General features: G+C 47.0%; 1 protein-coding gene across 1 annotated transcript; it reads right to left on the bottom strand.

The window, feature by feature from the left end:
- LOC115110905 (nucleosome-remodeling factor subunit BPTF-like) lies at positions 1-24,615 on the bottom strand. The gene is given in 32 exon segments (XM_065010218.1): positions 1-870; positions 2,436-2,622; positions 2,830-2,914; positions 3,148-3,340; positions 3,439-3,627; positions 3,734-4,014; positions 4,194-4,419; positions 4,625-5,636; positions 5,639-5,742; positions 5,744-6,011; positions 6,143-6,389; positions 6,503-6,744; positions 7,045-7,174; positions 7,352-7,494; positions 8,059-8,229; positions 8,789-9,002; positions 9,328-9,451; positions 9,633-9,783; positions 10,043-10,171; positions 10,293-10,417; positions 10,624-12,517; positions 12,733-13,494; positions 13,636-13,771; positions 13,900-14,029; positions 14,376-14,507; positions 14,661-15,019; positions 15,319-15,467; positions 15,718-15,918; positions 17,436-17,609; positions 20,158-20,378; positions 21,353-22,175; positions 23,903-24,615. Coding segments are annotated over 32 exon segments (9,720 nt in total). The 5' UTR covers positions 24,384-24,615; the 3' UTR covers positions 1-833.

The following is a 24,615-nucleotide window of genomic DNA, read 5'->3' as shown; positions in this document are numbered from 1 at the left end:
TTTCAGTAGTGGAAGAGAGCTCAGTCTTCTCCATTTATTATGTTTCATATACATCAATCTCTTCAGCTGTAATACAAAAACTCAAAATCTGACAAGTTTTACAAACAGGGCAGGATACCTTCAAATACATGTGTTTTTATCCTTAGCAGTGTCATTACTGCTGGGAAATTAATACCAAATACTTTATTCATTTCAGCATAGCTTGACTGAAACTCAAACTGTTAGTGTCCAGAAAGCTAGAAGGTCCAAAATCAAGCAAGTACTTCCCAATGAGATATCTTTCACACCACCTCTAATAAAGTGATTGAAAGGGGAGTAACACATAAGTGCACTGTGCAATCTGATACACTGAGTGCAACTCCGCTCAACATTTTTCAACGTTCAAACAGGCGTCAAATGTTTTTTTGTTTTGTTATGGGCATGGCCATGGAAGCGTAAGCTTTTCTTAATTTCTTCAACTGGCTAGATGGGGTATCAAAGAATCAAATAAAGAAGAAGGAACAAGGAAACGTGAGATCTCCAAAGAAAGTATTTTCTTCAAGGTAACCTTTTTCAGAAATGCCTTTATTCAAACCCTCCATTTTAACACCTTGTCAAATGTCCATGTGGCAGAGGTGGGCAGGCAGCAGCTCCACCTGACAGTTCTGTGGGAGCAGCGCTGCTGGTCTTACAAGGGGAGTCTTCCTTTGGGGGCTGCGTAGTGGGGCCAGAAGGAGGGAGAGGAGTGGAGGTCACAAAGCACAGGAGCCAGGTCCCAACATGGATTAATTGTTCAGAATTGATCCCCATTCTCGCAGAGTGCATTTTTTTGTTGTTCAAATATGTGGTATATACTAAGAGGTCGAAGTCTGTAGTTTGTTGTTATGAGACCTATAGAATGTGGAAAAGGGGAACAGTTGAGAACCTTTAAAAATGTTATGAATAGTTTAAACATACTGACATGAACAAAAAACAAACAACAATACAGTGATAGAAAAAATGGATGCCTTGGGGTCAGGAAGGAGATAGAGCAGCCATGTTGGTCTAATTCATTGGGAATGACTTAGTCAATGAAAATGGTGCTTCACGTCTACATCCTGAGGTACCTTCATGCAGTAAGGCATGGGGTCCAATTTAGTTAAGCCGTGACATTTTATTTATTATTTTAAGTCTATATAAATTCCTCTGACCATAGGCTCTCTTTGTTTTAACCATAAAATAATCCTTAACAAAAGGATTAAAAACCATACAATATTCATCTTATTGTTTTAACCACAAAATGTAAAACATCCAAATAATAAATCAACCAGTAGTTAAGCTAAAATTGACCTACAAACCTGTGCACTATATTAAAATCATGCCCATTCATTACAAATGCATGATATTTAAATTAGCAGAAAGAAGGCCATGAGGAAGAGAGGAGCTTAATTTGATAAATATATAATAATAAAATATACAGTTTTACATGTGGTCCCAAATGTTGTTTTTATATCTCCCTCTCCAAGAATAACTAACTATAAATAAACATTAAACATTTCTAAGTAAAAGCTTCCCTGACACTTATCTTGCTGATGATTGATACAATTTCAAATGGTACATTTACCAAAATAATAGAGAAAAAGCATATCCCTTCAAAACTTGATTTGTAAGTCTCAACATGGCTGCCATTTTGTGATTGTCACAGGAAGGCATCTTTGGAATTTGGCTACTATACTTGCAAATGTACATTTAACCATGGTTTGTTTCACTGATAGAACACTTGTGTTTGTGTGTTTATTTCTTTAAATCTGACAATAATCACACAGAATTTCCACTGTTTATGAAACAGCAAGTTCCATGATTCACTACTAGAGACCTCAGCATCCAGCTCAGACTCCAGCTATAACGTCAGACTTATGACATCACAATCTGCAAGAAAGAGAGAATGAGTGGCATAAATCAAATGCATGCGGTACAGGTGAAAGAGACACAAATGCAAGGTGATGCATGACACAGAGATGGAGCAAACATTAATGAAGCTCTACTGAAAACTATTGCAGGGAGGATGTCTGAGCTGAAGTCAGCCCTGTAGGCTTTGGTAAGACTCTGCATCCCTCTACCAAGCAGCCCACAAACCACAGCCAGGTCTGTGGGGAAGACCACAGCCAAAGTCAGGCTACTACAACACAAACGGACATGCCCAGAGAGCGCATGAGGCTAACTAGCATGACACAGATGCATGGTTTAATGAAAAAGAAAATATAAAAAAAGGGTGTTCTTGGGAAATTCTCAAAAGCAGATTCAAAGTCACATGGAGTGTCATGAACATTATATGACTGCCAAGCCATTACCCATGCCCTAATGTCAGATGAGACCATGGAAGCAGAGGAGCATGACGGAGGGAGTCTTTTCTAACAGGAGAATTAACGACAGGGCTTCTGAAGAGCTTTGGGTGTCATGAGAGCTCTAAAACTTACCTGCTAGCTTTGAAACCTTTGAGCTTCTGTACAAAGAATGACTCGAGAACTTCGGCACACTGAAAGAAGGGGGAGTCGTTGGGGTTGTAGTAGCGGCAGTTGTCAAAGACTTTGGTCATGTCCGCCACAAACTCAGTGAGCTTGTTGTAATACCGTTTCTGTAATTTGTCTTCCATTGTGGAGAGGTCTGGGGATGAAACATAGAGAAGGGTGAGCAAAGGTAAATGTGTCGGTCAATTATTATATTTTCTAAACAATCAACATAAACACACTAGCCAGTACAAATTGTGTCTACTTTCCAACACATTCAAGGTTAATGTTTTTTCTCCAAAACAGAAATAATAGCGACAGTCAATGACATTACAGTGATTTAGAGATCTGCCCTCGCCCTTACCCATGGGTTCCTTTATAACGCCATAATAATCAGGAGCATCGTTGGGATCGACTGGTTCAAGGAACGGCCACGCCATTTTGTGAGCCTGTTAACAGAACAATAGATGTTTCACTAGATTTACAACAGTGAGGTATACTGAAGTATGTTGAGAATGTAGTGCCCCAGGCCAGAACACTGGTCCTGCAATGCAACGTTGTTTCATTTAATCATTTCATTTATTCAAGACAGGGTACATGATGTGACTCCCAACTCTGGCCATATCCATATCAAATGCATTATCAGTAGAGACACTGAAGAGGAGACCACAGGCTTTCATACCTGTAAGGAGCGCAGGATTCTTCTTAAACCCTCGTAGTCCTTGTCGGTTAACGGTGTGAGGACGGTCATGGCGTCCTCCGTGGATTGACACTGCGGGCACACGTACTCGTCTATGTGGGTGGCCTCACTCTGCAGAATGCCCACACAGCGCCCGTGGTACCAGTTCTGGCAACGGTCGCAGCCAATGTAAAACCTGGGAGAAAAGACATGGGAAGTACAGGTCAGGGATATTTGGACCTATAACATTCAGTTCACCCAAGCTATAACCTTATTAGTATTGTGTTATCATACTGTGTTTCGTCATATGGCGTCCGGCAGATGCAGTACAGCTCCTCCGTGGTGCCCTCCGAGTCCTGTGAGTCCTGTCCCTGCTTGCAGCCATTACAGACGTAGTCGTCCATCTTCTTGGCCTCCTTCTCCGTGATGCCCACACACGCACCGTGGAACCAGTTGGAGCACAGGTCGCACCCAATGTAGAACCTGAAACCATGTGGACTTAAATTCGACGTCTTTGACATACATGCTACAGTTCAGTTACATGTTCAGTGTTTCAATGGGAACCCGATATGGTGCATCCGTATCTTACTTGGCCTCGTCATAGGGTGTTTTACAGACACAGTACAGCTTGACTTCCTTCTTGTGATCCTTTGAGGTAGTGGATATCATCTTCTTCTTCTTGGGCTTGGCGGAGGACGAGTCCCTCTCGTCGTCCCTCTTGCGTTTGTGGGTGGAGGAGAGCGAGGCCATGGTGGGGGAGAGGGATGAGACCACCTGGGCTGCGGCTGCAGCAGCGGCTGCCTGAGAGGCTGCAGCTTGGGCCTTCTCCTTCTCCTTCCTCAGCCTGCTGATGTCCCTCCTCAGCTCCTCCTGAGAGGGAGGACATAGAGGAAAGGAAGGGGAGCGAGAGAGAGAATGGTTAACAGTTGGTATCACAATGTAAGGAATTCCTGGGCAGTGGCCGCAACACAACCAATATCACACTTCTACACCCTACTGGAGCACTACAATACAGTGGCCTATGATGCAGAGGTGGCTTTGGCACTGACCTGAACCTCCAGCTGCAGCTCCTTGTCCAGTAGAGCCCTCTTCTTCAGGATCTCAGCCTTGAGCTGCTCTTTGTGCTTGAAGAGCAGAGCCGAGAGCTTGGTGGCATTCTGTTTGCTGCGTTTCTGCTCCACAGACTCCTCCTTCTTCCTCTTCTTAGCCGCCTGCTTCTCGTCCTTGTCGATCTTGTCCAGGATGAACTTCATAACCTGGTTGCAGACGATTATTCTGCTCAGCAGGGGTTAGAGGAAGGGAGGGCTTGTCAGACTCATCATGGAATCAGACAAAATACAACTAACACAAAATAGTTGGCGATTGTTGGTAGGATTAAGCATAGTAAGGTTTTGGAACTGACAAATAGATAAAAAAGGTACTGTAATTCATATTAATGTTGTTATGTAAGGGTCATGTCTGTGAATAATGACAGCCATACCTCTGGTTCTCCTCCCGCTCCGCTGGAGTCATGGTCTTCCTCTGTTTCAGATTTTCTATCACAGCATTCTGCTTCATCACCACCTGTTTCTGGATGATGTCGCTGGGGCTGGAGGCCTGCAGGCTCTGCTCCCTTTTGGCCTCCTGCTGCTTCTTCTTCTGCTGCTGCTCTCTGAGCTGCTGGATCCTCTGCAGGTGGTCCTGCACACTGGCTGTCTGGATGGTCACCACGTTCTGGATCTGGTGGGCCTGCATCTGGCCTCCTGCCTGCTGGATCTGGATAGGCAGCTGCAGCTTGATCTGCTGGGGCACTGCCCCACCCTGCTGGGCCTGGAGCTGGGCCGCCACGTGGGTCTGGATGGTGCCCAGCACCTGGACCTGCTGCTGCAGCCCCGGCACTGTGATCAGCTGGTGTTGGTGGTGGAGCTGCAGCTGCTGCTGGGGCCTGATCTGAGCCGTAACCTGGGGCTGGAGTTGAGCATGGGCCTGGATGGGCCTCACTGTGGCCTGGGTGATAGAGGGGGAGACCGAGAGTGTCTTCAGATGGACCTGTTGTGGAGAGGTTGGGATCTGGGCTATCTGCTGGATGGGTAATGCAGTGCGGGACTGGAGGGGGATGTGGACTTGAGTCTGAGGGGGTTGAGTCTGATGTGTGGACACTGGAGGGGGCAGGAGCAAGGGCTGTTGAGGGGGCTGGACAGGAGCGATAGGCTGTTGAGGGGGCTGGACTGGAGCGATAGCCTGTTGAGGGGGCTGGACTGGAGCCTGTTGAGGGGGGCTAGCCTGTTGAGGGGGGGGCTGGACTGGAGCGATAGCCTGTTGAGGGGGCTGGACAGGAGCGATAGCCTGTTGAGGGGGCTGGACAGGAGCGATAGCCTGTTGAGGGGGCTGGACAGTTGAGGGGGCTGGATAGCCTGTTGAGGGGCTGGACAGGAGCGATAGCCTGTTGAGGGGCTGGACAGGAGCGATAGCCTGTTGAGGGGGCTGGACAGGAGCGATAGCCTGTTGAGGGGCTGGACAGGAGCGGTAGCCTGTTGAGGGGGCTGGACAGGAGCGGTAGCCTGTTGAGGGGCTGGACAGGAGCGAGCGGTAGCCTGTTGAGGGGGCTGGACAGGAGCGGGCCTGTTGAGGGGGCTGGACAGGGGCTGGACAGGAGCGATAGCCTGTTGAGGGGCTGGACAGGAGCTGGATAGCCTGTTGAGGGGGCTGGACAGGAGCGATAGCCTGTTGAGGGGGCTGGACAGGAGCGATAGCCTGTTGAGGGGGCTGGACAGGAGCGATAGCCTGTTGAGGGGGCTGGACAGGAGCGATAGCCTGTTGAGGGGGCTGGACTGGTGGTGCCGGTGCTTGAGAGGTGGCGGGAGTCTGAACCGGAGGCTGAGACAGCGCTGCAACGGAGGAGAGAGAGGAGACAGCAGCACAGTATTAACACATCTACACAAACTAGAGACCAACAATCTAATTCACAACTCTGCAAAGCCTTGTGTACGATGCTTGTTGAAGTGGCCTGGCCTCATACCTGGCACTGAGGGTGTTGTTGTGGGGGCTGTGACGGGGGTGACAGCAGCACTGGCCGTGGTTGCGGGGGTGGGGGCTGATGCCCCTGGGGTGAAGAGGAAGCGCTGCACCTGGCCGTTGGGCATGGCAGCCTGCATGAGCTGCTGCCCAGGGCCTGGGATGACTGTCACCCCCTGGGGGATGACCTGCAGCTGGCCTGTGGTCTGTCCCTGTCCCTGGATTACTACTGTGAGACCCTGGTTCCCTCCCTGGAACATACAGACACACACAGTCAGACATAAAAACACACAGAGAATATATCCAACAGGAGTGTGAGAGTATGTGTGAAAGTAGGTGTAAAAGAGAGTAGGTGGCTCCTCACCTGTGCCCCCTGCGTTAGCTGGGTGAGCTGTGCCAGGGTGAGTTTGACCTGGCCCTGCTGTGGTCGGTCGCCTTGGGGGGTGGATGGTGATGGGGACTGCCCGGTGGCAGGGGTGACAGGATGGGGGGACGGGGCAGCACCCAGCATCCTCTGGCCTGCGTTGGTCTGCACAGGGCTGGCACTGGAAACTGCTGTGGAGACAGGTTGGCCCCGGATGATCTGAGTCACCACCTGCTGCTGGCCTAGAGGACAGACAGTGAGGCAGACAAACGGACACACAAGTAGCCTTAAATAAGAAAAGTGCATGGGACAGTCCCAAAACAAATCAGGTGACTTATCATGAATGAATTGACTGGAGGTCATACATAAAGTTAACATCGGAGGACTACCAATACAGTTCTAAATATAGTATCCATCCGAATAAAACTAATACGTATAAACATATCAACACAAAGCAATGTCGCTGACTGTCTAATGTGCATGCTGAGGAGTGAGCAGAGCCATGCAGCCACGGGTTGGGAGGCGGCAGAGGAGAGACCTACTGGCTGGTAGAATACCTTGTTGCATCATCAAGGGGGTTCTGATGATGGTTTTGCCCATGGTGGTGCCCTGCTGCAGGGGCGATCGGATGACCGACATGCCCGGACGGATCTGGGCTCCGGTGGCAATGACCTGGGCCAAAGAAACAAAACACAAATAAATGATACAGTACACACGATTACGCTAATTTCACTACACTCCAATTAAGATTATAACTCAAAGAACGAGCAGGGGAGAGCATAAGAGGGAAAAATAAAGAAATAATATGTGTGAGAGAGGGCTAGATCTGTTTGGATGTCTATTCTCTACCGGTTGAGTGGTGGTTGAGGTGGAGGTGTTGGGTCTGATGTTGATGGTGGCGTTGCGGTTCTGGAATGAGGAGTAGGTCCGCTGGTTGCCTGGGGTACTGGATGGAATTATGCCCAGGACATTCTGCTGGACTTGCACCATACCTGTGACGGAGAGGGACTGTGTTAAGCAGTATGAATTCACCACAAGTAGAACAACAGTAGGGTGTTGAACCTCAATAATGAGATTTACAACAAATCAAACGGCCTTGTTAAACGCTCATGGAACTAGGAATTCAGTTTGTCAAAGAAATACAGCCATCAGTGGGAGAAATGTCACCTGCCCCTCTTGCAGATGACCTGGACAGAGTGTATGGATCAAGCAGAACAGGTCCTTTGTGTTGAGACTGTCTGGGACGCAGCCAAGATACCGTAAGGAAGCTTCCATTGGATCAATAATCTGACAGACAGGACTATTACTGAGCGAGACAGACAGGGCATCCCAGGGGTCCTCCTTCCTGGAATGTTCTGGTATAAATCAGTGGCATTTTCTACGTATTAGGGCAGCCAGCACACTCAAACCAAAAGCAACACCTCAAAGCCAAAGGTTCCACTGGGGTGAGATGGTTCATGGTTTGGCTGAGTGGGGGTAGGCCTGCTGAGTGGGGGTAGGCCTTGTCAATGCGGTGATGCCGGCTAAAACCATACAGACGGCAAGGTTATCCATACCTCCTTGTGTGGTTGGCATGTTGACCGTAACAATCTTGCTGTTGGCCGGGATGGGTAGCTTGGCGGTGATGACCTGGCCAGCCATGGTCACTGGGCTGGCAGAGATCTGGAACGTTTGTCCAGAGGTGGTGACCATGCTGTTGGCCACGGTGGCACGTGAGCAAGTGGAGACTGCAAGACACACCCCACCTGCAGTCACACACCGTGTGCAAGTGCAACCACAACAGCCAGGGTGTATAGCAGTGGTGTCCACTAAGGGGTGTTTTCCCCCCAGCTTTGATTCAAACAAAGCCATTGCATAATGCTTTTTGGACTGATTAACTGATTATGAGCCTGAAACTTTTTTCTAGGAGTCAAAAGTGATTCTAAATGTTTTTAGAATTCCCTTTCCCAGCCACACTTGACTGGGTTTCAGATACAGGAAGTGGACACCACTGGCCATTAAGGCGATTCAACATACCGTAAATATCTATCAAAATAGGTCAAATGAAAAAATTGAATCCAAACCAACTAATATTATCTGTTGTAACAATTTGACATCCACAAGTGAACCTCAATGGCCACCATTAAAAAGCGAATGGGGAATGAAAACGCCTTCTGACCAAAAACATGGAAATATGAAAAATAATATTTCAACACTGCTACCAAGGATCAATATCAACCTAAAACACACCCCCACAATAGCCACTGCCATGATTTTGTATGAGCAGTTAGTCGTCGCCAAACTCACCTGGACTACCCTGGCCCTGCTTGACCCAGGAAGCAAACGACTGATGGAAGTTCTTGTTCTGCTGGAATGTGACAGGTGTCCCCAGCTTAGTGGCCAGGACCAGTTTAGTCCCCGGGGTGACCTGGCTGGTCAGGGATGCCGGAGTGCCAGAGGCTGAGGTTGTAGGGGTGCTGGTGGGGGTGGAGGCACCAGGCTTCTGTTGCTCCAACCGTTTCTACAATGCAAAGGTTCAGATGCTAAATCTATGCTAAACCACATAGAAACACCAAACTCATTGTAAAGTGGAGACCGGAGTAAAAGAGTGAACATGTCTCATCTGAATAATACATAACATAACTTCCAATTCACATTTGTAATTGAACATGGTTAAAAAGGACAATTATTTGGATCAAAACCAAACCAAACAGAGGCCCTTGAAATGTCCCAGCTCCCAGTGTTTAGTGTTTGTGCCCCCCCAGGTTTGGGTTGACGGGGGGTGGATTGTAAGGGAGGCTAGGTGTCACCATAGTGCAAGGTGGAAACTTGTCTGATCTTCCCACCTGCTGAGCAGCCAATCTCTGGTGCTTTAGCTGAGCCTCCAATTGGGCCTTGGCCTCCTCTGCTGTCTTCAGCGTTCTACTAACCTTAGCCTGGTCTGCAGCCTGGGCCTTCTCCCTCTCTACCCTGGGACCACAAGAGGACAAGTCAGTTAGTCATACTACATCCAATAACAACAGACCTGGGCAGGGTTACAACAAGACATCTTGAGGGAAGTAAAGGTTCAAAGTTCACATAATATCAAGCAGTACAGCAGCTTATTCTCTCCAGCCCCAGCAACAAGGATAAGGACAGTCCACCTGCTCACCTTTCTGAAAAGGCTCTGATCTCCCAGATCTCCAGCTCCTCCTCGGCCACCCACGTCTCTAAGATGATGGGTCCAGTCTGCTTGGCCGGCTCAGGCTTCTTTGGCCTCAGAGCGCTGGAGCGCAGGCCTTTCCTCTGGGGAGTGGGAGTTTCTACCCAGGAGGACAGAGAAAGGATGAGGTAAAGGGGAAAACGACATCTGTCAATTAATGTCACTCTTTCTATCGTGGGATAAACAACTTACTTAAACTCCATATTTCCACTTACATTGCAAAGGATTTGCCTACTCAGGTACTTGAGAGAGAACACTAGAAGAGGTGAGGAACAAGCTGAGCAAAGATTCATGAGACCACTATAGGATTGTGACAGCGTGATCCTAAGAGAATTTGGGATGCAGTTTCATCCTTTTACCTTTGGGAGCTTCGGTAACGCCAATTGGGCAGATGATCTTCCTGATGCAATATTCAGACCGGATGCCGTGCGGCCCCACATCTCGCCGCTTGATGATCTCTGTTGTGGTGATCGCCGTCTCCGAGGATTCTGGGGAAAGCAGAAAGGAAATATGTTTGTTTGAAATGGTAACTCATCTTCAAATTGAGAGACAGGAAGGGAATTGAGAGGCAGAGAGAGGGAGAGGAGGGTAGGATTGCTGTGCTCTCACCTGTGCGGGTGGTTCCTACAGCAGGGGAGGGCTTGACAGCCATGTCATCCCACCTCAGGCAGGCCCAGAGCAGCCGCAGCATCAGACTGACCCCCGCCAGAGACTTCACAGTCTGGAGACGGTATCTGCATAGGAGACCCAAGTCAGTGAGTGTTATCAAAACAACCTTTAACCAAACAGCTATATGGACAAATGTACATGGTTCCATGTTCTCAATGGTTTTAGCCAAAGCATTGTTGTCTTTCTTTGTTTTCATTTCAGTGCACGGCATATGAGGTGGTCCACTGCGTGAATGGCAGCCTAATGGCTAAGGGTCAACTACGTGACTAACCTCCACGTGATTCCAAAGGTGGGTCTGGGGGAGGGATAGGGCCAGATGTCCAGAGCTGGTTTGGCGTTGTAGTTGAAGATAGGTACCTCTCTGATACCCCCTCTCCTCGCCAGCTTCTTCAGGTCATCATTAGGCAGTACAAAGATGCTCTTCTTGCTACTCTTGGTGACAAACTTGCGGTAGGAGGGGAGGGCCGTGCCAGAGCGGGTCTTCTTGGAGCGGGAGAACTTTAGCAGCCGGACACAGTCTCTGGTGGAGTACTCCTTACTGACTGTCATGGAGGTGACTGAAGAGCCTGAGGGGCCAGATTTGGCATCTGTCAACATTGCAGTGACAACAGTCTTGGTCTCCTCGGAGACAGTGGCCCCGAGGGTCGGGGAGCTGACCCTGGTGACGGTGGTCTTGGTCATGGTGGTGAGGGTGGATACAGCACTGCTCTCTGCAGCAGGCGTCACTGCAGGCGTCACTGCAGGCTTAGTGCTGCTGGAGACCTCGGCTATCTGCACCGTGCGAGACTCTGTTGACATGGTGGTAGTAGTGGTTGTGGTGACTTGGGTGATGGTCTTCAGCACCCCAGTACTGCTACTGCTGTTCACTGTGGTGTTGTTACTCAAGCTGGACTCCTCTGCAGTGGGGATAGGAAACGGGGTGATCTTATTGGATGCCGTCTGCCCAATCTCCATTGGCTCAGACTTGGTGCTGTTGCTTACCGTGGGAACACCAGTGGGCGGCCCTAACAGTGACGACGTGAAGGAGTCTGCCACCCTGTCGCCATTATTCTCCAGTCTGGCAACCTTCTGAGGTGGCAGATAGTCAGGCTCGGACACCACAACCCTTCTCTCTACGTCCGCCGAGGCTGGGCTGGTGGCTAACACAGTGTTGTTGACCTTTAACCCGTCCTGAGAGAGAGTACCGTTCATAATGGATTTTACAGGCTCCTTCACTGGCAGTGTTTTGATCTCACCCTCTAACGTCTGGAGCATGACCTTTGTGTCCACTTTGTTGGCCAGGTTTAAGTGCATCTTTGAGTCTACAGGAGCCTTGGTGTCAACAGCGTCTTTCCCATTCACCTGCACTAAATGTGGTTTGCTTTCTATCTCCCTCTGTCCATTACCTTGCTCTGTCTCCTCATAACCATGCTTCCTACCGTTTTCTCCTGCTATCGTCACTTCTGCTCTGGGAGGTTTGGCCGCACCTAAAGCCGGTTCTACAGATGTCAAATTGACTTTGTTGTTGAGGTCTATGCTTTTCTGGGAGCCTCCATTCAGCTCTGTTTGAGATAACGCATCCCCACCATGTCCCTGAACGCTGCTCTCATGGTTGGCCAACCCTGTGGTGTTGAGCTTGGGGCCTGTGGCTCCTGCTGCCTGGGGTTTACAGGTGGAGCCTAATCTGACGTCCAGATTATCTGTCTCTCCTGAGGCCTGGGATTTCACTGGCTGCTCCTGGTCAAAGTCAAGCCTTTTAACAATTGTGTCTTTAACTACTGAGGCTGCTTGTCCCTCAGCTTTCAGACTTGTGCACGGTGTCACTGCTAACTTGTCTGTTGTAGAAGCCTTGATGGTGGTGGGAGTCCCTGTGTTAACTTTCTCCTTGGAGACTGTGTGTTTGGCCAGGGCTGACTGCTGTTTGAGGCGCTCTAGCCTCTGCTTCTCCTCCAGGGTGAACTGTTTCACTCTGCGCTCCAGCAGCCCGTCGAGCTTGGACGTCTTCACCTTCTTCTTGTAGGCCGTACGGAGCTGGAAGCCCTCGCTGACGTTCACCACATCCCAGTTGAAGGGGCGGACAGGTGGCTTGGCCTCAGAGTCCTCCTGCTTAGGTTCTTCTTCCTCCCCGGGCTCCTCCTTCACAGCAGGGTCAGTCAGTGACGAGGGGCATTTGCTGTCCACTATACCTAAAAGCGAGAGAGAGAACTCCATGAATGATATTAGCCAAAAAATGCTAACTGTGAGACCTGAAAGACAGCTGCTAAGTACCAGATTAATATAGAACACAGCCAATCATAGTAGGAATGGGGAAAATACCAAATGTCATCTAATAAAAATGTCTTATTCAGATAAACAGCAGGGGACCCTCTCTGTTTATTGATGAAAACTAATATCATTGTACCTTTTTCCTCACTGAGACAGGTGTCTGGTGGACTGGGGTCAACATCCATCTTGTCCTCAGTCTTCTCCTCCACCTGATCATCTTTCTTCTCCTCCACGTCTGTGATATTTTTCTCTTCCTTCTCTTCCAGAGTCTGCCCCTCTCCTGGTAAAGTGCTCCCAGATGACTCCATGGTGGAGGTTTCCTCCTGATCATCTTTCTTCTCCTCCACGTCTGTGATATTTTTCTCTTCCTTCTCTTTCAGAGTCTGCCCCTCTCCTGGTGAAGTGCTCCCAGATGACTCCATGGTGGAGGTTTCCTCCTGATCATCTTTCTTCTCCTCCACGTCTGTGATATTTTTCTCTTCCTTCTCTTTCAGAGTCTGCCCCTCTCCTGGTGAAGTGCTCCCAGATGACTCCATGGTGGAGGTTTCCTCCTGATCATCTTTCTTCTCCTCCACGTCTGTGATATTTTTCTCTTTCAGAGTCTGCCCCTCTCCTGGTAAAGTGCTCCCAGATGACTCCATGGTGGAGGTTTCCTCCTGATCATCTTTCTTCTCCTCCACGTCTGTGATATTTTTCTCTTTCTTCTCTTTCAGAGTCTGCCCCTCTCCTGGTAAAGTGCTCCCAGATGACTCCATGTTGGAGGTTTCCTCCTGGTCTTTTTCTTCAGTAATTGGAGTAGACTCTTCTTTTGCCTGGGTTTCCGAGCTCGTTGGTGCTTTGGGCAAACATTTTTGTTTGTTCGGGCAGGATATTGCATTTTCTTTGCCAGTTTTAGCTGCTGTGGAGAGATTAAAATGAAAACACATGAAGCACCTAATTTATACTGAGGCATGCTGGAGCCAAATGTTCGGCTTGAGTGCCCTTGATCATCATCAGTGAGATAAGACAGAGATAATACGTGTACAGAGGAAACACTTACCTTCGAGTGCTTTGCGGTAGTTGACGTTGGTGTTCCCTGGTAGCCTGGGAACAAAGCGATGGACGTGAGTCTTACTGACCCAGCTCCAGCCCCCGTACCCAGTTACTCTGTACTCCTCCCCCTTCTGCTTCCACACCTTACACACAGAGAGAAAGAACCAGTTAGATAAAAGACCACACAAAAGAAGGGATGATTATGTTGTCAGACATCATGCAGTCATAAAAGCCCAAACAGGACTTGAGAGGAAAGTGAACCCAGATTTACCTGGTGTTTGATGGGGATGGTGTACTTCACCCAGGTGGCCTGCTGCATAGTCTCCTCGTCCTCCAGTTTTTTCTCTCTCTTTTTCCCCTTCTCTTTCTCCTCCCGCTCCATGGAGGTCATGCGATGGAGCCTGAAGGGAGGGGAGGGGAAAAAAATACATCAAAACAGCAAGGTGACTCTGGCTTGTTTAGTCAGGGCTCCATTATCTTCAACAATGAACCTCCCCTCACTCATGGGAAAAGCGTCAGCTACTCTGCATACACTGCCCACACCACTACAGACCTCTGCACTGAAGAGAGGTGAACAGAATGCTTCATAATCAGCAGAGCAGTGAAGCAATATAATTAATTCAGTTTAGCATTTTACACTTGTACATTAGACCGCAGAGAGCAGGATAAGTTGGGTCGATGTGCTATGACTCAAAACTCAATTCAGCAATGAATTAAGTCCTTTGATTCACAACCAATGTCTCTTACCTGGTGTGTCCAAGTGCATCTTTCCAGACAGGCAGCATGACCACTGGTTTGATGGCACACTCCATGATGGCCAGCGCCAAGGCAAACTCCCGAGCCTTACTGCACATCTGCACCGCTTTAATCCAGTTTGTCCTGGGAAATCCCAAACCCACAACCTCACTATACAGCAAAACACGATTTCACACATGACCTTATCAGTCAATAATATTCCATTTCTCCATTGTGTGAAACAGTTCTGAACCCCACTTTCCTATGTCAGAGTAAGTAGTCTGTTCTGGAGCGTACCTGTGCGAGGCCCAGTTTGGGTGCAGGAAGGGGGCGGGGACATTGGTCTCCAGCTGGATGATGGTGAGCCGCAGGGTGGAGATGGTCAGCACTTTGGAGCCGTGGATGGAGCCGTTCCACTTGAAATCCCCGGCGGGGGTTAGGCTGAACTTATGGGAGAGGTGGCGGCGCTTGTCGTGGTCCTCACGATGCTGGTGCTTGTTGAGGCCCAGTGTGTTGGTGCTGAACTGGTTGTGGTAGACTCGGAACTTGCCCTCCTGGCCCAGCTTGAAGAAGTTGTTCAGGTTGCCCTTCTCCGTCAAGTCTTTCCTCACAGTACCCAGACGAGCCACTTCACTCTCAGAGCTGGCAGGAGATGTCTAATGGAGAGACACACGGGGATATATACACTGAGCTGAATAGAGACACAGCTAAGAAGAGAGACATCGTATCCATAGGGATTTGGCAATTGGGAGACTACCGGTAGTTCAATGAATTGTGTAACATTGTGTAATAAAGTGAGTCGATGTGGAACAGAGGACTGGATTTCAGTCTAGATGATTGAAAATATAACAGGACAATCCATTTAATCCTGCCTTCTCCTAATGTGAGAGACTAGGCTGTGGGTGAAATTCCACAGAGACGACAGAAGGTTAACAGTGTCTGGTTGGTGTCTCACCTCCTTGCTGTCCCTGGGTGTAGGGCTGCCATCTCCCTGGGTCTTCTGCTGGCTCAGCTTGCTGTCCGGGTTACGCAGACGAGTCACTATGCGATTGTTAGTCCATCCAGACGCTGACCCCTCACCATTCCCAATCTCCTTGCCTTCAACTGCGAGCAACAGAACACATCATTAAGATCAGTGATGATGAATTAAAAGAGAGAAGACAATCATGAATAAAGGATTCATGATTAATTGGGCCAAAAACCAGCACAGCGGAGGCAATGTTCAATGATACAAATAGTATCTCTAATGTCACTTGGTAGTCAAGGCCCTTGAAAGTTGAATGAGTCAGGGCATGCATCAGTAACAGAGTGCCTCCAGAGGCCTGAGTGTATGGATGGTATGGCAGCATCGTACCCGTGTCGTCCTGGCTGGTGATGGAGGACTGAGAGGACCTGTCAGCGAGGTTTGGCTCTTCAGGCCTCCTGAGGACCCCAGGTGCTGAGACGTGGCTGCTGTTGCTGTTCTCGTCTCCAGGGTGTGGTGGTGGGGGAGTAGGCTGGCACTGGGCAGAGGGGTCCTCCTCTCCATGGGACTCGGAGTCTACAGGCTTATCCTCTGGGGAGGAGGAGAGGATTGAACAGTGAGAAGCTGAGCAGCACAAACCCCTTAGGCCCCCTTTGTGTGAAAACATGCATCAACACCAGCACCAGGCACTAGCTGTCTACACTGATAAAGTATTGCAAATGATGACGGCAATGCAGAGCAAACACGGATTAACTACTTAAAAAGTAAAACCTGTAATCCACAACAATTGTAAAAAACAGAATGCTTTTGGCTTGATGCCTTCCCTGCCTCACCTTAATGATAATGCACAATTAGCATAACACCAGGGAAATGCTTAATCAGTGAGTCTGGCAAAGACTTTGCACTTCAGCAGTCCAGGCTGACAGATAAGGCTAAAAACACAGTACAACATAAGCAGTGCAAAACGCGGCTGCAGAACCAAATTAAGAAAGATATTGTGTATCTGAGCTGTGGGTTAAAATGGCCCTGCTGTATATACTGCGCTGAGGGAGCAGGTGGAAGGTTCAGGCAGGCAGCCAGCCTTTTGTTTCCCCTAAAGGAACAGAGGCCAATTTCCCCAATGAATTGGGGTGAGAATAAGAGGCTGGTTGTGACAGACTTAGCGTGGTGGGCGCTGCCTGCCAGGGATGCTGCTGCCGAAACGCCATTATCTGAGAACAAGTTCACAGTGTGTGGACCAGACAATGCACCGCATCAGGACCCGGATAACACAATGAATGCATTGAGAAAATAGAACATGTAAGCAATGAACAAGGTGACTAGAATAACAACTGGCTACACTTACAGCCTCCTGAGCACTGTTCAGCCTTGCATGCTGAACACTACACAAGACAATGGAACACAAAATGGATGGCAAGAGCACAAGATCCCGCAAAAAGGCACAATGCATCTGTTGAAGGAAGACAATAACCAGGCAGATCTCGATCATATGAAGATGGATGAAAGACAAATTCTTGGAAAAGAAAACCACAGAAATAAAGGGATACAATAATGGGCTATTTAAACGTTACATAAGCAGATGTGAAAAGCAGAGTGCTTTAAGGAGTAAGAAAATACTTAGGACAAAATATGTTTATTCCTGATTTATCTCAGTAAGTCAGCAACACAGGTCAGTTTACTGAGTGATACTGAAGTGAGCAGTACTGTAGCAGAGTAGAGCCCCCTCTGTTACATTCATTACTCTGGACTGGGTGACTAAGTGAAGGCTGCCAAACAAGAGTCCACTCGCTCTGTTAGTAATCTATGTATTGAATTAGTAGACAGTAGATAGAGAAAGGCATACTGTGTAACTGTGTTGCAGCCATTCAAGACACTCTCATCCACAAAGGAAGCTATGACTTAGCTTTAAATGGTCCAAGAGCACTCTTTAGTAGACTTTCTACCAAACACAGCCAATAATCAAATCAACAAATGGTCACATTGAGGAGCAGCCAACCAGCATGAAGATCATCATCTAGCCAAGAAGCAGCAGCAGCAAAAGGCCTGTAGCAGTGACTCCAAAGCATAGGCAATACACAACTCACATAGAAGAGCAATTCCAGTCTTACCTTGTGAGCTTGCCTCCTCTTTAGACTCTGAGTCTTGAAGCTCTCTGTGGTCTGATAGTGGAGAGCAGTGTGTGGGGGTCTCTTCCTCTATCTTGGTGGTGTCTGTAGTGGCCTTCTCTGCCTGCTCCGGTGCTCGCCGTTCCTGCCTGCCCTGCACACGCTCCAGGATCTCATCTACACAAATAACAACACAGCTGATAAGCAAATGGCCAACACCCACACACCATGTTAGGTCTGTTTGACCGGAGACTATGTTTCAGCTTTATGTGTAAATCAGTAAGTCTACATGCTGTTTACCACATTATTATGTAAATCAGTAGGTCTACATGTTGTTTACTACATTATTATGTAAATCAGCAGGTATACATGCTGTTTACCACATTATTATGTAAATCAGTAGGTCTACATGTTGTTTTCTCACATTATTATGTAAATCAGTAGGTCTACATGCTGTTTACCACATTATTATGTAAATCAGTAGGTCTACATGTTGTTGTTCACATTATTATGTAAATCAGTAGGTCTACATGTTGTTAACCACATTATTATGTAAATCAGCAGGTCTACATGTTGTTTTTCACATTATTATGTAAATCAGTAGGTCACATGTTGTTTACCACATTATTATGTAAATCAGTAGGTCTACATGTTGTAGACTCATCGCGCTCTAGGAACTCCTTGTGGCGGGCCGGGTGCCTGCAGGCTGACCTCGGTGGTCAGGTGAACAGTGTTTCCTCCGACACATTGGTGCGGCTGGCTTCCGGGTTAAGCGGCCGGGTGTTAAGAAGCGCGGTTTGATGAGACATGTTTCGGAGAATGCATAACTCGACCTTTGCCCCCCAAGCCTGTTGGGGGAGTTGCAGCGATGAGACAAGAGCGAAATTGGGGAGAAAAAAGGGGTAAAATACAACACCAAAAAATACAAGGAGATATGTCAAGTAGCTAATTCCCAACCAGAGAAGCTATGCTAGACAATAAGAAATTGAATGGAGTTGTTTGGCTCACTAGCCCTAGCCTGAAATGATGCCTTTCTATTACAGGATGGCATTACATATATATAAGTCAAACCATAATTACTTTCCAAAATTGCTCTCCTACACATTTTGAAACAATAGAAAACTAGCTGGTAAAATTGCAATTGGAAAGTAACAGGCCCCATGTATAATGCTTGTAACAGTGTCAAGATCATCCTGTCAGTAGGTTAACCCCTTCCATCCTAGTTCTCATAGAAGCAGTCACTCACCTTCAGAGAACAACCACACAAACATATCAATATTGCAGATTGCTAATACACCTTCTAGCACTACTTGAGACTGTGTGAAGAATGAGTGGAAACGGATTGTGACCGGTAATAATAACCAAGTCACAACACGTATGATCACCAGCACAGTTAAATACCAATATAGTTAGCCATTGGCAGCTAAAACCAAGAACAACTCATTAGAACCCATGTCAGTGAGTCACTCCTGATTTGCTGTCTCTACTATTGTTCCCTGAAACACAACAGTGGGTCAACACTCCGGAGATGACGTTAATGAAATTGCTGTCTGAGCACTAAAAGCAAGAGAGTGGTGGATCAATAATGTGTTCTATGATGATATGGTATAAAATCTCTCCCCATAAAAGGAAGACAGAGAGATTCCAATCTTAATTCAGGGATATGGATATAACAAAAAGAGTTGTGGACAGCCAGCAGAAAGCATTATGCCTGTGAAAGTATCCTGGGTCACAGGAAAGACGAAAAATGAAATCAGTCTCCATTCCCTACCTGCCAACGGTTCATAACTGAGGTTTTCATAGGGAGAGATACAGGAGTATCCACAGAGGGAGGATGAAGCAGTGGGCTTCTGAAGAGGATAAAACACCAGCAAGGCCAGTTCATCACTACAGATGGTACAGGTGGAACGAGACAGGAGAGAAAAGACTCTGCATTGACTTTAAAGAAAATCCACCATGTCTTTGGAATATCTGTCAAAGAAAGTCCTCCTTGTCTAACAATTGAGGAGACTGATGCCAAAACAGTACAACTAGAACCAAGCAAGTTTACCATATAAAGCTTGGTTTGTGTAAACTATGAGATCTAGTGGTCAGGAAATGCAGAAACAAAGGAAGGCTCTACAACAAACAAGGAGGAGTAGAGTAGCCACACAGAGAAACGGACACTGGTTTTAAAACCAACTTTCTCCCTTCGATGGAAATAAGAAAAACGCTGTTTGCATGATAAGTAAAAAGGCTGAGAAAGAAAGGGGAATAGCAACATCTACGATGTTTGATGCTTATTTAATATCACATACATTGGACAGGTGCAGTGAAATGTGTTGTTTTACAGGGTCAGCCATAGTAGTACAGCACCCCTGGAGCAAATGAGAGTTAAGTGCCTTGCTCAAGAGCGCAGACAGATTTTTCACCTTATCATCTCAGGTATTTGAACCAGCAACCGTTCGGTTACGGACCCAGCGCTCTAACCACTAGGCTACCTGCGGCCCTCTGACAGTTCTAATAGATCAACCATCCTAATCATACTTCAGCACGAGGGAGAATGTACTCTCCTCACCAGAGATGTATTGGAATGTAATCTCACAGGAGCTACACAACATGTAGCCTAGGGGTCGTCATTGACATTTCTATATCGACAATGCATAGAAGCCATGGACCAGCTAAAAATGCTTCAGTGTGACAGACAGTGATTCAGAGCATCCAGCAGGTGGCTGTCTAGCCTTACCGTTGGCTGCCGTGAGGAAGGCCTTGTTGTTGCCGCGGGCCTTGTTGGTGAGGTCCTCAGTGATGTCCATGTGAGTGTGCACCTCCTCTCGCATCTCCTCGAGGACAGCACACAGGTCGTTTTCCCAGTACTCCTTGTCTAGACACTCTATCAGCTCTCCCAGCTGGACCTTTGTGCTGTAGTACCAGATCTTCTTCTTATCATGCTCCCCGTCTTCCTCACTGGAATAACAGGTCAACAACCATTATTAGAGTTGTGACAAATAAGATGGAATATAATTGACAATCAGTTTGTTTATAAAACAGGTTCAAGGACCTTAATGAATAGATCATGAGATGGCATCATTGTATGGCATATCATGCTGCATGAGGCATCGTTAACCCGGAGAGAAAGATATCTTAACTTCAAAGGAAAATCAACACTGAATGCAAATGGACAATAAGCTTAAATTCCATTTGAGCGCATGTTGTTTTTCAGCGCCCTTACTCCTTTTTGTTTGCCTCTCGCAAGAGAGACCAATTACAAGCAATTGCGAAGATATGTTCAAATGGAGGAGGCAACATGATGAAGAAGTGGATACTCCAGCAGCAGTTCAGTAAACTCTCAGGGGGGCTATGGCATCACAGCACAGGAGTTTCACCCTAACTAAGGGCACAATTAATAAATCACTGCACCCTCGCCTCGCTGGCTGATGTCTCAAACCGCCACTAATGATCCCTCCCACAGCTTGTCAGATAGATCCCACTCTTCAGATTGAGTCATCGTTGAAATCAGCTACATTTTTCACACGCAGTAAATGTTTAATCCAGACTGCTTCTACATGAATATGGGTGATTACCAGCAACATCCAGCTACTAAAATTCAAGTTAAAAAATATATGTTCCAAGTTGAAATCAGCCCTCTCAGGCCATCTGTGTGTACATAGTGTTCAGCAACAAAATGTGTATTATTCTATCCACAAGACATGACTGATGTTATACCAAGCAATTCAGCACTGGAAAAAACAACTAAGTAATTCTGAAGGCAATCGATTAACTTGTTTTCAAGAACCTCCAGGACATATATCCACTCTCTGACTACATCACAAAATACAATGTATCACTCAGGTGTGATCACTCAGTATGGTATTGAGATGGTGCATAATATTGATGAAGTCACAACAAGGGAAGTGGGGTGGGGGCCAGTAATTACTTACACAATTATCCTTCGGTTTAGGAACCAGTATTGCCTCCGGTGGCGGTCGTAGCCGATGGGCTCCTGGCGGATGTAGGGTTTGCTCTTCTGCATCTCTGTCACACAGTCTGTGACCCCGGGCACTTTGTGTGCCACGCAGATCTCACATTGCCATTCGTCCTCCGGCACCTCTACCAGCGGCGGCTTCACACACTCCAGGTGGTAGACAGCAGAGCAGGTCTCACAGCACAACAGGTCCCCCAACCTGTGGCACACCCTGCAGTGGTCATCATACTGCACCACCCCCTCTGACATCAACTCCTCGCGGGCGATATTGGTGGTGAGGAACTGATCCACCAAGAACTGCAGCACCTTGATCTTACTGTCCAGAGGGCCATATGGGTAGTCCTCCACCTCCTGGTAGGGCAGGACATGGTGGTACTCCTGGTCGCTCTCGCAGTAGGCACGGACCACTTCGGGCCATGTCATACCATCAATGAAGTAGAGGGTGGAGTTGACGCTGTCCTTGAGGTCAGCAGGACCGAACGTGGTGTTGGAGGTGTCCTCCTCACGCAGGATGGCCTTCAGTAGGGCTGTGTGGGTCTCTGACATCAGCGTGCACTGTTCCTGGCCTACCAGCGCAGCACAGAAGTCCTCAAAGCGGAAGGGAGAGAGCCGCAGAACTGTGCTGAAGTTGCGCAGGACCTCGTAGATGGAGGACACGTTGAGCAGTTCCTCGCTGGGCACCATGAGATCCTCAGAGGTTCTGGGCAGCTCCAGAGGAGAGATCTCCTTTTCCTCAAAGATGGGCGAGCGAGGGCAGTGCACCCGCGTCCTCTTCCGCCCTGCCAGACAGAGAGAGAGAGCAGCGAATGCCATAATCCATGTGATTTAAAGACTAAAACTGAAATTGCATTCTGTAAATCATACATAAAACTCAGACAAAGCAGAATTACATTGTCTCAAGGGCTTAAATCATCGATTAATGAAAATTCAAAGAAACAAGTTGAAGACAGAATTTACACAAGCGACCAAATGTTAGCCGTGGCCATGTAAAAGGAGAGTCCGCAAGTGTCTCTGAAATCTACTGCCACAGAAATATGTTTGATTCTTTATATTGGTGTCAGGTCTGCTTTAAAACAAATCAAGTCTTGGACTTGGCGAAACACTACACCAACTCAAAGTTGGCAAGGGTATTAAACCCAGGAACCAAGAAAATTGAGAGGGGTTATATTATTGCAATTGAGAAAGTCAAGAACAACAATTTAACATAATGGACATTCCCTTTCATGTAAAAAATGACTCCTTAAAATGGGTCTAATCCAAACACTGTGATAATGTTTTGCAACAGCAACGTAACCATTACTTTTCTGCTATTCTACAGATATGTTTTGTATCTTTCTTACATTGTTTGTCAGTATCTTTCAAATTATACCTTCCACAAATAATAATGAACTTTAATATAATCTAAATAGTTACTTATATCTATTGTGTAAGAAAATCTGCATCAAAAGTGTGTTGAAACAAAAACAACTTTTGCATTTCATTTCCAAAGTTTATAACATATTATGGATATTAAATAGTACAGATATTAATTTAACATTGAAATTAATAATCCCATTATGTATTTTGGGGAATGTAAAACATTATTGTGCTGCATGACTGAAACTTCTTCCTCACATAGTTACAACTGGTGAAATTGTGAGCGCTTATTTTCAAAACAATGGGCCACATGGTACCCTGTCCTGTCATTAGCTCGAGCTGATGTGGATTACTAGCAAGCTAGCTGGGTCCTCCTGGACAAGAGCACAAGCCCATGACATTGCTAACTAGCTAGCTTGAAGAACTCATCTGCTTCTCAGCTGTGAAAATAAACCTATGCTGGATATAAGAAGCGAATGATAAGTAAGAGTGTGTTAAAGAAAACCCCCAAGTTAATTAAGTCTCATTAACTTATAGACACATTTGACAAAGTATTTAACTAGCTAGACATGCTAAGTAGCTATTCCCCTGCAAGGAAATTATGCATCATCAAGGGTTGTTTTATAATTCGAAATACTCTAGTTATTAGTGTATGTTACCTACTCTGGAATGTTAATAAGGTTGTTCGTCATTTTAATTGTTTTCTAAATGATAAATCTGCATTCACAGCTGTTTAGCAGGTTTAGGCATTCGCTTGTTAGCCTAGCTTGCTAACGTTAGATAAGGTATGTTATAACTACCTAGCTCTTGCAATAGCCAAGTCAGATCCAAAACTAGCAAACACAATTATAATAACATCTTGCACAATACTGTTAGTTAAAGATGTTTCAGAATTCAAACATGTGCAATTCGGCTCTCGTGCACTGCCTAGATCGCTAAATGCAAAGCTTTCATTCCATCATCAACAATTTTGAACTCAAACTAGGCCTGTTTTTATACACAGTCAGTGCATTCTCCATTTTGAACAATACAGCTTCCTGCACTATAAGAACTAATGCCAATGAAAATAAGCCAAGACAAATTATAATTAGTTACAATGTCATTGTTTTCTAACATTCTCTAAGCAGCTTGAGCAATATTGCGGTTTTACCCGGAGTGCTGCCATGAGTGCTCTGACTCCGAAAGCTGCTTTCAGTACAGTAGCTGGCATCATCATCATCCTCCTCGAGTATTTCCTCAAGCGGGTCTGACTCCTCGTTGAGGGCCTCTTCTTCCTCGTCTGTTATCGTCTCTTCCTCTATCAACTCGTCCTCCTCAGATCTCAAACTCACAGCATCATCATCTTCATCACTTTCATGGTCATCATAAACCACAGATCTAGCGATTGACCGTCTGCCCCTAGTACCTCTGCCACCACAACCTCTGCCTCTTCCCCTACCGCGAGATGATCCCACTTTCCTCCTGCCCCTAGACGAAGAGTTATTTCCCCTCTTGGGACTCTCAAAATCGACCTCGGCACTACCTCTCCCCTTTGCCCTCAACTCCCTCCTGGGTCTCAAGCCACGCTCCGGCTCGGATGAAGGCTCCTGCATCCGCAGGGTTTTGGGCGGCCTGCCTCTTTTCCCCCTCATTATATATAAAAGCTATTATTTTCAATTTCAATTTCTGCGTTTATTTAGCCTTCACAGAAACAAGAAAAACGGGTACCGCCAGAAAGCTTGATTTGCGTAGATTCCAAAGAAGTAGTCCCGTAAAGCCCCGGTCTCGGTTTACGTGAGAAAGCTCAAAACGAATGGCTGGCGTCCCGCTTCTGATCGGTCGCAGCCGCCATTTTTCTTCCTCTCCGACTACAGAAAACAGACC

The sequence above is a fragment of the Oncorhynchus nerka genome, linkage group LG26, assembly GCF_034236695.1.
Source record: "Oncorhynchus nerka isolate Pitt River linkage group LG26, Oner_Uvic_2.0, whole genome shotgun sequence".
In the NCBI taxonomy this organism is placed as follows: Eukaryota; Metazoa; Chordata; class Actinopteri; order Salmoniformes; family Salmonidae; genus Oncorhynchus; species Oncorhynchus nerka.
Note: the sequence above shows the minus strand (reverse complement) of the source record. Positions and strands in the feature narration are given on the sequence as shown.